This window comes from Xiphias gladius, chromosome 8 (genome assembly GCF_016859285.1).
Source record: "Xiphias gladius isolate SHS-SW01 ecotype Sanya breed wild chromosome 8, ASM1685928v1, whole genome shotgun sequence".
NCBI lineage: Eukaryota > Metazoa > Chordata > Actinopteri > Istiophoriformes > Xiphiidae > Xiphias > Xiphias gladius.
The window spans coordinates 29,463,489-29,479,971 of NC_053407.1; the positions used below are offsets into that span (position 1 = coordinate 29,463,489).

The window sequence follows — 16,483 nt, forward strand, 5'->3', positions numbered from 1 at the left end:
CGGATGGACACGAAACTCTCCTGGTTGAATCGCCAGGCGAAAAAAAATGAACTTCTGCGTTAGAAAAGGTCTGGTTCCGTAGTGAAAAATCAAAGCTACAAGAAGCAAAAGGACATAAATAGTGAAGGAAAGAAGTCGACTACAACTCCCAGTGTGCACTTTGGTAAGAAACATTCAATTACAGAGCTTACTAGCAGCGAGCTGAAGTTAAAGGTGCGCTGTGTAGAAAACTGAAAACAAAATCTGAAGCTTAAACTAATTTATGTCAGATCCTGGGTTAATTGTGGATCATTTTGAAGACGATGGTTCTGTGCGTTCTGAAGTCACGACTGCTCGGATTCTGGCTTTTTGAATCTATGGCATCAGCAGCCAAAGCTCAGTGCTGTAATTAGAGCCATCTTTCTTACCAAACTGAAAAAGATGACGATTTCTCAGAAGGTTGAAAGAACTAACACTAATCATTAAAACCTAAACATTATCCGGGAGACTTCTGTGTTTCTATGTAGACAAGGATTGAGGGAATTCAGCAGCAGCAACCAGCGGCTCCTCCCAGACCCGCTCCACTTCCCCATTATCTCCTCCTCCGGTATCGTTTCTCAGAGGCTCTCTGTCTGCAAATCTGTCGACATGCCAGTCAGCATCATTCAGGCAGGGATGGGAACTTGTTTAGCGGAGCCAGAGGGACGGAAGGTCCGGTTTAAACTGCATGTCTGTTGCCTTTCACATCTTCCAGGAGAGACGGTCCCCAGCCCCGACACGGGTCTGGCTACGCGAGACCACTTACGGTCTGCGAAATGAGATACCCAACCCCCAACTAATGGTGGTGGTTCAGATCAGTTTGGTCTATTTCTGGCTCCTGTGGGACTCTGGCCTCTGCATGTTTTGTTTTGGGTTTTTTTGTTTTCATATGATTGATTTCTTCCGTACGCTTGGTTGTTGAATGTCTAAATGTGCTAAATAGAGACAAACCTGACGTTTACAGCTGAGTTTTAGGATCATTGGAACATTTTATATGTAAAAGACTGAACTGGCATCTTGACAACATTTTGACAGCATAAAACGAAAAGCGGAGCTGTCTTTTCACGGGCTACTTTTTTTTTCTTCGGGGGGGGCTCTATATACACGTTAATTTATAAATATATATATGTATACATATATATATTTATATACGTATATAAAAAAGCAGGATGACAGTTTGTTTTGGATTAGAGTCACTCAGACTGGTTCAACTGGGACGAAAGAGCGAGACTGAGTGTGTGTTTTTTAAAATGTGCCTTTGTTTGTGTCTTTTCTGTGTATGTGACTGTGTGTGTCTGTGTGGGTGTATTTGTGTGTTTACGAGGGGAGACGCACACACACACACACACACACACACAGAGGGATCATGGTAATGCCCAGATTGAGGACCGAGCCCTCTTTACCGGCGTCAGGATTTGTGGCCTGTTCTGATTTTAGACATTCATCCATTTATCTGTCAGATTTAGATTTATCAGAGGCAGTCTGCAGTTTGTCTGCTTTCAAACACACAAACCACTTCCTGTAGTTAGAACAAAGAACGCAGCAACACGCCTGCAAAGAAACCAAATCCAGTCTCTCTGGTTCCGTGAAGTTGTTTTCGTGGATGTTTTCCCGTGTTGTGAATGAGATGGTCTGTGAGGAGAGCACAGATAAAACAAATATACAGAAGCTTCTCGTTTGAAAAAACTAAAACTAGACAGGTCCTGAACCAATCCTAAGGACTGGCATCGGGGCCCATCCGGGTATATTTGAATATTTTTTAAAAGTACTGATTTTTTTTTTTTTTTTTAATCAACTAATCGATTATTGACCGATCATTGCAGCTCCAGATATCAGATAAGAAGTTCTTCTTCTTCTTCTTCTTCTTCTTCTTCTTCTTCTTCTTACTATTATTACTATTATTACTATTACTCGGATCGGGATTGGAGCCATAAAAAAACTCAGTGACATCTCTCAGCAAGAGAGTCGGACCCCACTGCTCAATGTAAGCAGCTGATCAAGAAAGTAGGCTTTCAGGCCCTTTTAAGCTCACTGGCTAAACAGACTGAAGCTGTGGAGTTGATGTAACATCAGCAGCTGACTCTTGGCTTTGCTATATTTCTGTCAGAGAAACAGAACTCCTGCGTGGACCCAAACATTAGCTTCTGTTTTAGAGCCTCCTGTTGACAACTGAAATCGAGAGGCTCAGGTCCGCATAGCTGAATTTTCCCTGATGGCAGAAGAAGAGGAAGTTTTTGCTTTCGCACCGAGGCCCATTTCTCCAGGCTTCAGAACATCCCCTGAGGATGACCGTTCATTTAAATATTGGCACAGAAAACAAGTCAGGAATTTAAAACGCAGCTTAGAAATCATCCCAGAAAAACAACAAGATTCTGGTCTGGAGTTCCAGGTGTTGAGTTTTCTGTATGAACGGATGCCGATCAGAGACAGGAGACATGCGCTTGGGTTGCACAAGCGTTTGGCTCTGCTCACGTCTTCGCCTCAGTATTCACCTCTGCTTGGATTAATTGGAATTAGCGAATGGCTTAATCGAGTGATTCAGGGTGTAAATAACCGGACCGGGCCATCGCTCCTCGCTCTCAGGCGGCTGATCCACCTCAAGCTTCTTGATCCAGAGAAAGTGACCTGATTACCTCACAGAGCCTCGGTGAGGTAATCAGAAAAAGAAAAAAAACCAAAAGAAAACAAACCGCACATCTCCACATCGCAGTAGCTGATTTAATCTGAGAGGGAGGCACACAGTCTGAATTATCTGATAAAAAATAAGACAATCTGCCAACAGCACAAGATCAGCTTCACTGTTTCGTCTGTTTCAGTCACGTTGCGTGAAATAAGATCAAATCAAGATTTCTGCCTGGATCGAGTTATTGGATTTTCATTCTAAACAAGAGATATTATCTCTTGGTAAATAACACTCTGAGACACACTGATGACACAAACAGTGAGTTTTTCCATATTAAGGTTCAGAACGGTTTCGGTTTAAGAACAAGAGCTACCAAAGTTGATTATAATATACCTGGGATCTACAATGTGCATATATGCAGAGTTCTGGTTTCTTTACGTAAAATCTGTTTTTGTTTCCTCCCAGAAAATGAAGGATGTGGAGCCCATCATTAAGATCGTGGAGCTGGAAGGAGGCGACTTGGTGAAGGATTATTCAGATGAAATCGAACGAATGTTGGGGAGCAAGATGAAGTCAGTGAAGGTGAGGATGAGGCTGAATGTAACGAAGGAGTTGCAGTAATATTGTCTCGGCTATGATTGGTATTTTTATGAAAACAGTGAGACAATGGAAAAGGAGTCTCTGGTAGTGATGAAGTTACAGTGAATTATCAGCTTAATCTGCAGCTCCACTCGGATTCATGGACCTTTGTAGTGTTTTCAGCTCATTGTTTATCTGTTTGTCTGTTCTGGTTCACTCTCTCCGCTCTCATGGCGTCGTTTTCAGCCGCAGCAGGCAGATGTTTTCAGGGAAACCGCTGTAAAAAGCCACCGTCCACTACCTGCTCAGCAGCAAACAGCAGACAGACTCAGTCAGGAACCAGCTGGTGAACATACTGGAGCGTTTAGCAGCTAAAGAACCAGATGTGTCCCTCTGGAGCTGGTGGAGACCAAAACCAGAGCTAAAAGAGAAGGAGTACTGGACTTGAGCCCCTTTCACACTGGACAAAAAACCCACAAACACCCGCTAACATCTGGCTTTTGTCGTCAGTGAGAAAGGGTACAATCGGCATTCATTCACGGGTCAAATGACTCTGCAGTGTTCACGGGTATTTATCGGCTCCATGGAGGTAAACATGACACCCCGGTGGATATGCTCATTTTTGCCCCTTTTGCAGTGCGATGCTATGACGCGCATCGAAGTTCCGCGTTGGTGCGGAAATAGCACTGCATGCATTGAGTTTGAAAAGAAAAGAAAAGACTGAAGTAAAAGATATAAAAAAGGAACTGCTGTAAAAGAGTCGCTGGCCTCCATGCTGCTTTCTGCTGTTTGCTAACCCTGTTTTCCAACGCGTTCGTGACATCGAACTTGACCCAGAAGGAGAAAAAAAAAAAAAAAAAGAGAGGCAAACTTGTCTGCTGGCAATGGGAAAGGAGTCGGTCGACTTTTTTTTTAGCAGGTTTGCCCACCTTTAAAGAACCTGCATGTACGCGCTAATTTTGGCATAAAAAGGGTATCAGATTCATCAGGCGGACACAAGCGCCTGATCCAAATGATTGGTCATGTTGCTCTGTATCTGCTGCAGGATTAACATTATTCAGAAGTGACTATACTCATTGGTGATCAATAATTATTGTCATAATAAGGAACTTTCAACTGGTGCTGTTACTGTGTGATATATATATTTTTTTCCTTTTCCCCCCTCCGGACCAGATCAGGACGTTGCGTCACCGTTAATGATGCCGCGCAGAACAGCAGAAGAACATCTGTATTTTTTTGTTAAATTTACGGAATTGGTTCATTGTGTGTTTGGGGGTAAAGCTGCTCTCTGACCCCCTGTTGCTAGTTAGCTGCCATTAGCAACATTATTCACACGCCAGCTAATAAACGTTTAGCAAAAAGATGAGTTAAAGGAATCCTTCAATTTTTTTTTTTTTTTGGCAGTGAGGCGGTAGATTGATATCACTTTCACGTCTGTGTCTTGAGTATGGAGCTGGTGTCGGGAGGCAATTAGCGTAGCATAGCTCCTTCCCCCCATTAACAGTCTATATGCTAAGCTACGCTAGTTGCCTCCCGGCACCAGTTTTGTACATAAAGCACAGACATGAGACTGGAAACGAACTCAGCACGCGTTGAAAGAAAGCGAATGAGCACGTTTCCCAAAATGCTGAACGATTCCTTAAAGCAGGTTAATCTCTGACGTGTGTGTTAAAGCAGTGGTTCCCAACCTGTTCTCCAGAGCCCGTCAGGGGGTTGCAAGATAAATCTGAGGGGTACCCGAGTTGATTGACAGGACGGAAAAAAAACACAAAATGCATTTTTATTTTTTTCTAATCTTTGCTTATTTTTCTGAAATACTGGATAGTTTGACCTTTTCTGGCCTCCAAATTAAACAATCTAACAACTTGACTACAGGAAAATCACTTTGGTTTTACCGTTTACAGCTCCCGGTCTTACGAAACCTGTTATGACGACGAAGTACATCACTTTTTCATTTTTTGGCAACCCAAAGAGGTTGGGATCTGCCGCATTAATGGATGTTAAGGGTCAGAGAGAGCACCTTGTTGGGGATTATCCCTCACATGGAGCACACATTCTTTATAATTCTCCCCGAAAAAAAACAACATTTTCCAACACTTGTGTGTGCTGTGCTTGTGGGGTTTGGTCTGTTGGTCCAAGTTTTGTTTTTTTCTTTTCTGTTTCTTGTCTCAGAGGTTAGCGGAGTCGGCAGAAGACGCCGACCTGTACCACGACTTCAACGCTTCATTAGAGGTCGGTCTTTTTTTCTTTCTTTGTCCTTACCAGCTAAAAATGTCAAGGGCTGTTTTCACTGCACAGTCCAGGCAGCCGGGAGTTTTATATTCATGTTACTACACAATAAAACTTAACCTGAAAAAGTTAAGTAATCCATCACAAGCATCACATATCTATCAGTCAAACTGTACTTTGTCCATCTCAGGTGTAATCGGGCTCACCTGTGCTTTAAGATGCATGCTAGCGGTGGCCCTGCTAACTGTGTCTGGATCACAGGTGACAGCAGGCCACTCTGCAATGGACACCGCAGCAGGTTGAAGATTTAAAGCTTCAGCTGACACCTGAAATTAGATTAGATCAGACTTCACTGATCCTGTGGGGAAACTGGGTCGACAACGGAGCGCTGACACCACTTACCCACCTAGAAAATAAATCCTGCGATTCGCGACTCTCCGCACACATTTGCAAATAATATAGCTCCATTGAAGCCCCCATATACCATTTGAATACACACTGAAATGTGTTCAACGGACTGAGTCGGTGGATCTTTTAGTTCGATGCTGTAAATCCTTGATTCGATGAGTCGGCACTCTTAGGCCCGTATATTTTCTGAGCCGATACGAGAAATGTGGTCGGCGCAGACATTTGTAGGACAGGACACAACATGAAATCGTTATAGCCCAGTGTTACACTGAATGGCCAATGAGAGCTATTCAATAGCAAGTTGCATAAATTGTTTCTTTATGTGAAATATAAAATTTTACTTGAAATGTCAAGAATTGTAATGTGCGTCAAATTGTTTTAAAGTCAAAAATATGACTTGAATAAAGTATAGTACATAATAATAATTGTAAGCAAACTAACGTGAATTTAACGGAGTGCTGACAGGACGTTAGGGACATTTTCAATGGGGTCTTTTTTCAGTTACAGTAAAACGGCAACAAATGCCCATTTGTAAGAATAAAAACTAAACAATGCTCAGATTTAAAAAGAAAATCTCTCTAAACCTGGAAAAAGGTAACAGCATTTTCAGTGCGTTTTCCCACCAGCTTAAACAATTCTGGGTCCACATATTAGACCAAATACAACCCGACACAATATAAAGCAAAGATTTAATAACAACTAAATATTAAGTGAATATACTCAAGTTAAATGCATTTAATTTATTTTTTTCTCCAGTAAAACCAAGAGACAGCCAAATGAAAAATGAAATTTCAAACTTCCGCTGTCTATCCCGTTCATTCACTATGTTTTCTTCCAATCTGGCGTCTTGACTTATTTTTCCTGCTTTATAAATTCCCATTATTTAGCTCAATGTGGTTGGATGCCATTTAGTTGGCAAAGGGTGAAAATTATATTTTGGTGAGAAATTAAACCACCCTGCCAAAGTATCTTCAGGTGATTCAAGGTGGTCGGTTGAGGGGAGAGATCGACTCCTCTGTCAAATCCACCTTTAGGAGCATAACTGAGGCTGCGGCGACGTCCTCTCTGAGAGTCGGTGTCTCATTCTGAAAGCAACCTTTTTCACCTCCTCTCAGTTTGACTACTACAACTCCATGCTGATCAACACGGCGGACGAGGACGGCAACTACGTGGAACTGGGCGGAGAGTTTCCACTGGAGGAGAACGAACATTTCAACAACCTGCCGGTGAACACGCAGCAGAGCAACATCCAGGTTCCCACCAACGTCTACAACAAAGGTCAGAGGTCGTCCTTTACTTATGAAGCCTGTAGGCTTTTTTTATTTTATTTAAGCCTACATTTGTTTACATTTTGGCAAACTGGCACCGATAAAACCAGGCCGAATTAGCCGTTAGCAGTTTCTGTTGGCATTGTAGCCATGGAAAACTTAGAAACGAGTTGATTCTCAGGCAAGTTCTGGAGTTATGAGAGTCTTTTTTTTCCTTTTTTTTCTGACTTCTAAATGGGTTTACGGATGTTTGTCCACGACGGAGATCAGAGATAACGATACCCTCAGAAAGTGATGGGTATGTGTTTTGTATCTGGGTTTTCTGTCTTCTGTGTGCAGATCCTAACATCCTCAATGCCATCTACAACTCAGAGGCGTTAAACGACGTCTTCATCAGCAACTTCCAGAAGGATCCCACGCTCACCTGGCAGTACTTCGGCAGCTCCACCGGCTTCTTCAGGATCTACCCTGGTGCGTTCGTGTTTAAGTGTAGTGTCCAGTGGAGTGGGTGGACGGTTTCTGTAAATGTACCTTTAAACCCAGTCTGACTTTCCCCTGAGGAATTAGAAAAATCACAATGCTCTGCCTTTTGTGGGAGGCTTCAGAGTTAAGTCCTAGTGTATTTTGTCATGTTTTGTCGAATTGCTCATGTTCTATCATGTCCACCAGAAACCGTGATCAAAGTAACTAAAGACATTAACTGAACTTACTTTAATAAAGTACAGTTTTGAGGTGTTTCCATTTTACGCTCACGCTTTTATGCTTTTTACTTCTAGTCCACTATATGTATTTGACAGCTGTAGTTAGTGGTTACGTTACAAATTTAACACACAGAAACATGTGATGAGATTATAAAATATGTCGCAGTGTTAAAGATTAAAGTAAATAAAACGGTTAAAATTCAGCCATCTCCGAAATTGAAGTACTGATTACACGTAAGTAAATCACTAAGATTGATTCAAAATGTAACGATATGACACTGACGGGGACAAATTTGCAGTAGTACTTTTATTTTCTATATTTCAGGTACAACTTGTTGTCAGTACTTTTGTACTTTTACTTGAGTAAAATTTTGAATGCAGGACCTTTACTGGTAATGTGGAATCGTAGAATATTGTATTGCTTCTATTACATTTGTGATTAGACGACTTCTAGAAAATGTACAGTTACTACGTTAACACAGCGGTTTACGGTAAAAGAATGACGGGTGACTGGACCCGGCGTAATTGCACTCTTTTCCCTGTCAGGTATTAAATGGACTCCAGACTCCAACGGCGTGGCAGCGTTTGACTGCAGGAACAGAAACTGGTGAGTTCGTCGCGGCAGCAGGTCGCCACACCTAAGAGGGGCGGTGGTACTGGTTAAGAGGAGCCGGCGCTGACGGCCGTCCCCAGTCGGTTTCAGAAGCTCAGAGACACACGAAGGGTTCAAAGCACCCACACACGTTTTTTATGTCTTGCCCCGTGTTTTCGTTTTTGGACCCTGGTCCGGAGAGAAACAGCATTAAATATCGTTTGTATTTTTTCATGTTTCAGCTGACAAACTGAAACTTGAAACAAGTCACACATTTCATGCACCAACTCGCTAACCTCACTTGCTCTCTAAGAGGTTTGGCAGCAATAATAAAGCCACGCTAATTTCTGCTTTGCCAAAGAGACTCAGCTTTCATCATTCACACAACCACGGCGGGTCGCCTGTCCAGAAAACGTCCACGTAGGTTGTTTGAAAGCACCCAGGTCTTGTTCTGCTGGAGCCAAGCGGAGCTGGCAGAGATTCCGTCTTAGCTGTTTTGTTCGATCACCCATTCAAACCCTCTGAATCAGCTTCGCTTACTGATTTGGATTGTATTAAATACTTATCTGCTCTGCCGTAAACACTGGGACAGACGGGTTGCTAAGTTTAGCCCGTTAATAAACGCGTCAGCTCCCCAGTAGCAGGGAAGCAGGCACATGAAGTCCAGTGACGACGGAGGCTTGAAGCAACTAGATACTGTGAGCTCCCAACACAACTAACCCCGCTTCAGTCTGGGCATTACTGGCATCGGTGTTTCCTCTTTAAACATGCTGTGTCTGCTGTTCTGTATTTGCTGATTCTTAGCATGTCAAAACAGACAAAAACAAGTTTCTCTGTTGAAGCAAATCAGTCAGAAATGCTGCAAACTTTTCACACACACTGACTGAAAAACTCTTAAAATGATATTTTTAAAATCACCGATTACTAAAATCACAGAAATGACCATCGAGTAGACTCATCAGCTCTTAAAAATAAAATCAGTAAAACCAATGCTGGGATACTGTGTTGTAAGGCGTTCACGTTATTTCGTGCACCCTCTCTGTTCCTCCCACATAACAACAGAAAACCGACCGTTAAAACCCCTGAGCGACGCTGGGTTTTCAGTCGGTCTGAGGCGGCCCCACTGCTGGCTGTGTGTCGGCTGAGCAGCGGCCAGCCGGAGTCCTGATCCTCTGGAAAAGACGATAAGCTGCTCCTTAGCTGGGTCGCTGCAGCCCACATGTCACCATATGCGACTGTTCATGCATTTCTAAATAATACCAGAGAGCTGCATATGTCCCTGAATGCCTCGTCACGGCGCATTACTGCGGCTGACCAGCCAAAGCTGCTGAATGCATCTGCTGGGAGACGGACACTGAAACTCACAGTGACGTGCTTTCACACTGACGGGACAGTTTATGATGTTGACGGTTGGTTTGCATTTGTAAGTAGGTGAAGTGAAACAGGCCTTTTTTTTTTAATGTTCATTCTGTTGAAAAACACAAAACAAAGTCTGTCTGTGAGTTTAGGTCAAACTCGTATGTTGATATTCTCCATATATGTTAATATGTTTTATTATATTAATGATTGGTCCTGAACTGAATACTTTACCAGCTGCAAATATCAGATATGTCCACATGAGCTGCAGACTTAAGCAAAAGAGCAGTGACACGTTTTTCCCTTTTCCCAAAAATTTTAAAATACATTTTATTGTTTTATTTATTTATTTTTGTATTCAAACATTTTTTTAAAACGCTCCAACACGACATCTGCTTTTTGGCAACACAAAAGTAGCACCAAACCCACAATATCTGGGAGACATGAACAGAAAAGAACATTTAAAGAGAAGAAAAGATGGGGTAAATAGTCTTAGATTAGAATCTTACATGCATCCATCTTTTCTAGATACGTTATAACCAGTTGTCCGCCAAAAATATCTGATCTTGCAGTTCAACATCCACTTGTATTGACTCCTGCACTATTAAACTGTTGTATGGTTCTGTTTAGACTCTCACAGCTCTTGGTTCAGGTCCAGGAAAGATCCTGATCTGGTTTAATACAGAAAAAGTTCTCAGTGACTCCAGACACAACGTGCTTATTTACATTGAACCAAAACGACCGTCTTTCCCGAACCTTAGCCAAAGAGCCCTTGTTGCCTAAGCCACAGACGGGACCCTGGACGTGAACCTCGGCCTCTGGTGTCACAGTCCTGAACTTTGTAGACCCCCCCCATCCACCACAACCTTCTCCTGGTGACGCCGCTGCCGTTAATAAATGTAGCGCTTCATTCATTTTAAAAGTTTTATTTTAAGTATGTTACCGCCCCAGTCTACCTGGGAAAGCATGTTAGTTTTCATGTGAATGTGATTCCTCGGGGACAGGGTTGTGTTGGGGGCCACATATTTTCGGTGAGGGGTCAGATTTGGCCCAGGGGCCTCTATTTGCCCACCACTGATCTAAGGCGAGCTCCCTGAGGCTGAGGGACTGGTTGCTCCTAACAGTTAACTAAGAAAGTGCGTCGCTGTAAGAGTTGTTTTGTTTTTGGATGTCGACTTACGGTCCAACCGCCTGTACGGCTGCAAACACGTCACGGGTGATGGGTGATGCTTCTGTTCTTAATCTCGCCTACAAAGCTCCGATTGGCTCCGTCGTCGTCACTGACCACGACACCAGACCTGTGTGCATCAGGGAAAGAATCAGAGATGTGGGCAGTGATTCACAGGTTTGGATCCAGACTAATACCCAGCGGCAGTTTGACCCTCTTTGACTCAGACTAACGCAACCCAAGCATAATCTTAGAATGAATGTAATTGTGCTGTAATATGATTAGATAGGGAGTAAGCGTCCTCTGTTGTCCTGCGTGCAGGTACATCCAGGCCGCCACGTCGCCCAAGGACATCATCATCATGGTGGACATCAGCGGCAGCATGAAGGGGCTGAAGATGACCATCGCCAAACACACCATCAACACCATCCTGGACACGCTGGGAGAGAACGACTTTGTCAACGTCATCGCTGTGAGAATATAACGCACACGCATACTTAAAGCGAGATTTCACCAGGGAAAGACCCTGTTATGTTACCGTGTTATTCATGTGCATGGGGAGCATCTGTTCCTGCCAGAAACCAGCCTGGCTCTGTTGCTGGCCCAGGGATTTGAACCGGCGACTGCCGTTTGCTCATGAACCTGCCTCTCCCTGTCTGCAGTACACCGACTATGTTCGTTATGTGGAGCCGTGCTTCAGAGGAACTCTGGTCCAGGCCGACTTGGACAACAGGGAGGTAAGACCATTATCTGCTTCGTGGAGGCTTAAAGAGCTGAGGAGGCGTCTTAGCAGCCATTACACAAACACAAACACACACACGCACGCACGCAGAGGAAAACCCTCAGCGTCATCATCACATCAACCTCTTGGCCTACTTCTTGTAAGGACATCAGAAACCACTGAGTAGCCACTGAGCTTTGTGTGTGTGTGTGTGTGTTTGTACAGTACTTCTGTCTTTGTGAGGACCAGCTTGAGCGGGCCCGAGTGAAAGTTTTTTTTTTTTTTTAAATAAAATCATCATGATGCGAGTTAAACTAGTTAACAGAGTTAACAACAGAGTTGTTTTCTTAACTTCTCGACTCGCTTGCATGATGATCATCACTCGTTTTCCCTTTTTGTGTTTGTTTTGTTTTTTTTAAGTACCTGCTGATGCAGTGTGGGTAAAATCCAGCGAACCCGAATCTTGCCAGAGTACAAGCGCTCTTGTTTTGTCCTTGTTTACATGTGAAACAGATTCATTCACTCATTCACAGGTCGAGGCCCACTGGGTGTTCGGGTGGGGGCTGGGGTCAGGAGTGTCGTTGTAAGGGGCAAGTTTGGGGGCAACTGAACATGAAGTGTGTGTTACATTTATGTGCAATACATAGATCGCACTGTGGGAACAACAACCTGTTCTTACTGTCATACTGGTGGAACTCACCTCCGATATGAGGACAGAAATTCAGTTGGGCTGCAACAAAGAATTATTTTCATTATCGATTAAACTGCTGATTGTTTTCTTGATGAATTGATTATTTGTTTGGTCTATGAAATGTCAAAAATAGTGAAGAAATACCAACCACAGTTTCCTAGAGCCCAAGGGGAGGCAGCGACGATGTTAAGAAGTGCCGTTTTGTCTGACCTGTTGGGTCGGGTATCATTTCAAGCTCCAGAGCAACAAGGACATTTTTATTAGGACGTTCTAGGTGAAATTCTATTCAGCTCCACCATATTTCTGTGGCCGCACGAGACTCAGGCGCAGATATCTCAAAACATCTGCGAGTAAATCTGAAGCCATCTACGTGTGCGTGGCTAAATGGAAAATAGTGGATAATGGAAACACAGTGTCATCACAGTACGATCTGCTGCTACGAGAAAGACATCTCTCTCTCTCTCCGTCTCTCTCAGCACTTTAAGGTGCTGGTGGAGGAGCTGCATGTTAAAGGAGAAGCGAAGATCAAGAACGCCATGAAGGAAGCCTTCAAAATCCTCAATGAGGTTTGTGTCCCTCAGTGCCCCTCAGGGGTCAAAGGTCAACTCCCCACTTACAGAAAAGTAGCTTTAAGTGTGTATGAGTGAAGAGTTTCCATCCCTTCAGAACAGCATAACATTCAGCAGAGTTCGGTTTGAAGTTGTTGGTTTGTATAAACTGCCGGTGTGTGCGTGTGCGTGTGCAGGCGAGGGCGAACGGTCAGGGCAGCATGTGTAACCAGGCCATCATGCTGATCACAGACGGAGCCATGGAGGACTTTGAGTCTGTCTTCGAGGAGTTCAACTGGCCTGAGCGCAGGGTGAGGATGACGGCCGGGGCCTTGAAACTGGGATCTATTCCCCAGATCTAATCCTTTCCAAATAACTACAGGAAACTGGAATACTGTGGGTATTTGTGAGCCTGTGTGTGTGTGTGTGTGTGTGCGCCCGTGTGCTGAGGACTACCGTACATACTGACACACAGCCACCTCCTTTACACTCAACTCATGTAGCCACATAATGCAGCTTTTAGAGGCTCAGCTTTTCAGCCTGCAGCTGTTTCCTTCCGTTAATTTTCATGCTAAAATGATGGGTCAGCTGGCAGTCAGTGAAAGATAAGCTGTGCGAGCAGCTCAACAAGTGGCTCAGTCAGACATGCGGCCTCCACCCCTCAAAAGCGGAGTGTGTAGAGCGTTACGGCTCGACGTCCTGGAGACGTTATCTTACCCAACCAACAAACATCTAGCCAAAGAGTGCGCGTAACAGATTCGAGTGCAGCTGCAAACAGCAAATTGCAATCGCAGGAATTGTTCGGTCATCTGTGTTTTCTTCATTCTATAAAAATCGCTTTACCTATCACTTTATAAGTAGGAAAATATTACAGAATGTCATCAAAAAATACAATAAACGCCACTTCCTGACGAATTATGTGCAGGTCTGGGTTTTAAGTCAACGATTTAATGATAATAATTTGATTAAAGAATAATTAAGGCCACGAAAAATATTCAACACTAGTAGGAAGCAACAGAACGTGTCTTTAATACGCAACACACACATACAGGTTGAAAAGATCCCTGACGCTCAGCCAGGTGTAACCAGGTGTGTTTCTCTGTTCAGGTGCGGGTCTTCACCTACCTGATCGGCAGAGAGATGACCTTTGCTCAGATCACCAAGTGGATTGCCTGCAACAACAAAGGTCGGCAGTCTGTGCGCGTGCGTGCGTGCGTGCGTGCTCACCTGTGTTTTCGTGTACGCGTACACTGATGCGTATGTTCGCGCGTGTTTTCTCAGGGTACTACACACACATCTCCACGCTGGCCGACGTGCAGGAGAACGTCATGGAGTACCTGCACGTGCTCAGCCGACCGATGGTCATCAACCACGACCACGACATCATCTGGACTGAGGCCTACATGGACACTGTGGTGAGCCGAACCAGCCAATCAGAGAGCTTAAAGGAGCAGTTCAGCATTTATGCCAGAGATATCAAATACGAAGTAATACATGTAGGGAACGAGAAAATGATTTCCCTTTTTTATTTTGGGGTGAACTGCTCCTTTAATTCCTCACACTGTACAGTGGTCATCATCTTCATCATCCTTGTCACTTCACCTTCATCTGTGTGTCTGCTTCCTCCCTGTGTCTCGGCTCATTCTCCCATGATCCTCCGGGCCTTCCCCTCCATCGCCCGACCAGCTCCCCAACACCAAGGAGGTAAAGAAGACGACGAAGGAGAAGTCGTAGTTTTAGATGAGCAGTCAGTTTTTCATCTGTTGGACCCAAACGGGGGTTCGCACGTAGGACTAGGCGGTTCTCAACCCGTCGGGTTCCAGACTCCCTCACATGCCTTAAATATGGTTTTAATACAGAGCTAGATCTGTGTGGACACTGATAGAGGAGGACGAGGGTGGGGGGGGGGGCATGATTTCATCTCAGGTTTCATCTAGGGAGCAGAGAGAGCCGACAACAGCAACCTTCCATCGCTAAACACTCTCCCAGCTCACGGTTAAAGATGACAAATGAGTTACAAAACAACAACACAAAGAGCCTCCTTGTGTACAAGGGTCCTGGAGACCTGCAGGTCTTGTTGATGCTGATGTTTCCCCAAACTTTCTATTCACATTTTATTGGCTTTATATCCTCTTACACTTAAAATTGTGTTTCAGATTTTGATGGAAAATGTTGATGGAAAACAAAAACATGCTTTTGTGACATAGATTAACAAAAATCAGGAACACACATATGAAAATTAACTTGCATGTTCAACCACGGCTTTGAAAACCTTGTTTCTTGGCTTCCCGAGGTGTCCTGACCCTCGGGTTGAGAACCCGCAGTCCAGATTGTAGCGATTGTAGATCTTTAACCACATGGTGTTCCTAAAAATCACTCGGCGCTGCAGCGGTCCTATAACGCCACCTGGAGTTTAACCTCAGAGCAGCAGTAGTTGCACACAGTGTCCCCATAAACATCAGGACTGTGTTTGTCTATAGACGACAGAGAAGATCCTTTACAATGTGTTTTTTAATCTATAGAAAGAAATGAAATATAAAATCTGAATAAAATAACAAGAATACTAGACAGGACCCGGACAAACTATGACCCCAGAGTTGAAACAACCCATTTGATCTCATAAAGGTACTTTAGGACACAGTCTATCACACACGAATGCGTGATATTCCTGTACCACCCGGCACTGTTTAATCCAACCCCAGTCACGGGCATGTCAGTGGTAATCACTGTGGAGAGTAAAAAACCTGAGTGTCCACCCACACTCTAAATGTCTGTCTTTAAGATATCTTTTCATGGATCCATCCGCTATCCTGGATGTGTGTGTGTGTGTGTGTGTGTTTTTGAAAAACCCCACTGTGTATTAAATGTCCTTCTGTCTCTCAGCTCTTCACCACCAAGGCTCAGAGTCTGCTGCTGATGACGTCCGTGGCCATGCCGGTCTTCAGCAAGAAGAAGGAGACGGTCAGTGTCTGAGAACGAACTGCGTCACCTGTGTGGCACCTTTTAAACCCAAGAGCTGCGTTGGCCGGTTGCTCCTGGATTCAAACTGAAATATCTCAATAACTACAGATTCATGGTGCTGAGAGGATAAAGGATTAACATAAGGATTGACTTTCTGTCCAGGGTCATCCATGTATTGACTTTCCCATCTGCCTCTGTGGTACTTGTGTTTAGTGCTAATTAGCAAACATTAGCAGCTAAGAGTGTATTAATCTAAACTAGCATTTAGCTCAAAGCACCGCTGGGCCTGAGCACAGCCCCGCAGAGCTGCTAACGTGGCTTTTTTAAAAAGCTAAGAGATCGCATCACCATTCAAATGTACCTCACTAAGTACAGCGGTAAGCGGACGCATCGCGGTTTCATTCCGCTGTGACGTTCGGCGCCGATTCCGTCCGCACTCCTTTCAGTAGCGCTGAGCGTGTTGCTGGTTAAAGCTGCTACCCTGGGTTCAGTACGAAACTAGGCCTGGACAAGCAGCTCAGCGGCCACCTACTGTATTTGGAACGGAGCTATCACATTATGATTGTTGATGTGGCTTTTAAAACAGAGGTAATGTACCGTGCGCTGGGACCGAGCGGATC

General features: G+C 44.1%; 1 protein-coding gene across 1 annotated transcript in view; it reads left to right on the forward strand.

The window, feature by feature from the left end:
• Window positions 1–16,483, forward strand: part of LOC120793257 (voltage-dependent calcium channel subunit alpha-2/delta-4-like) — a 69,804-nt gene that overhangs the window by 9,732 nt on the left and 43,589 nt on the right. Inside the window, exons 3-15 of the mRNA XM_040133157.1 lie at window positions 3,107–3,223; window positions 5,393–5,452; window positions 6,973–7,135; window positions 7,465–7,596; window positions 8,373–8,433; window positions 11,264–11,414; window positions 11,605–11,679; window positions 12,831–12,920; window positions 13,100–13,213; window positions 14,010–14,088; window positions 14,184–14,317; window positions 14,589–14,606; window positions 15,786–15,863. Coding sequence (XP_039989091.1) covers window positions 3,107–3,223; window positions 5,393–5,452; window positions 6,973–7,135; window positions 7,465–7,596; window positions 8,373–8,433; window positions 11,264–11,414; window positions 11,605–11,679; window positions 12,831–12,920; window positions 13,100–13,213; window positions 14,010–14,088; window positions 14,184–14,317; window positions 14,589–14,606; window positions 15,786–15,863 — 1,272 coding nt within the window. The remainder of the gene's footprint in view (window positions 1–3,106; window positions 3,224–5,392; window positions 5,453–6,972; window positions 7,136–7,464; window positions 7,597–8,372; window positions 8,434–11,263; window positions 11,415–11,604; window positions 11,680–12,830; window positions 12,921–13,099; window positions 13,214–14,009; window positions 14,089–14,183; window positions 14,318–14,588; window positions 14,607–15,785; window positions 15,864–16,483) is intronic.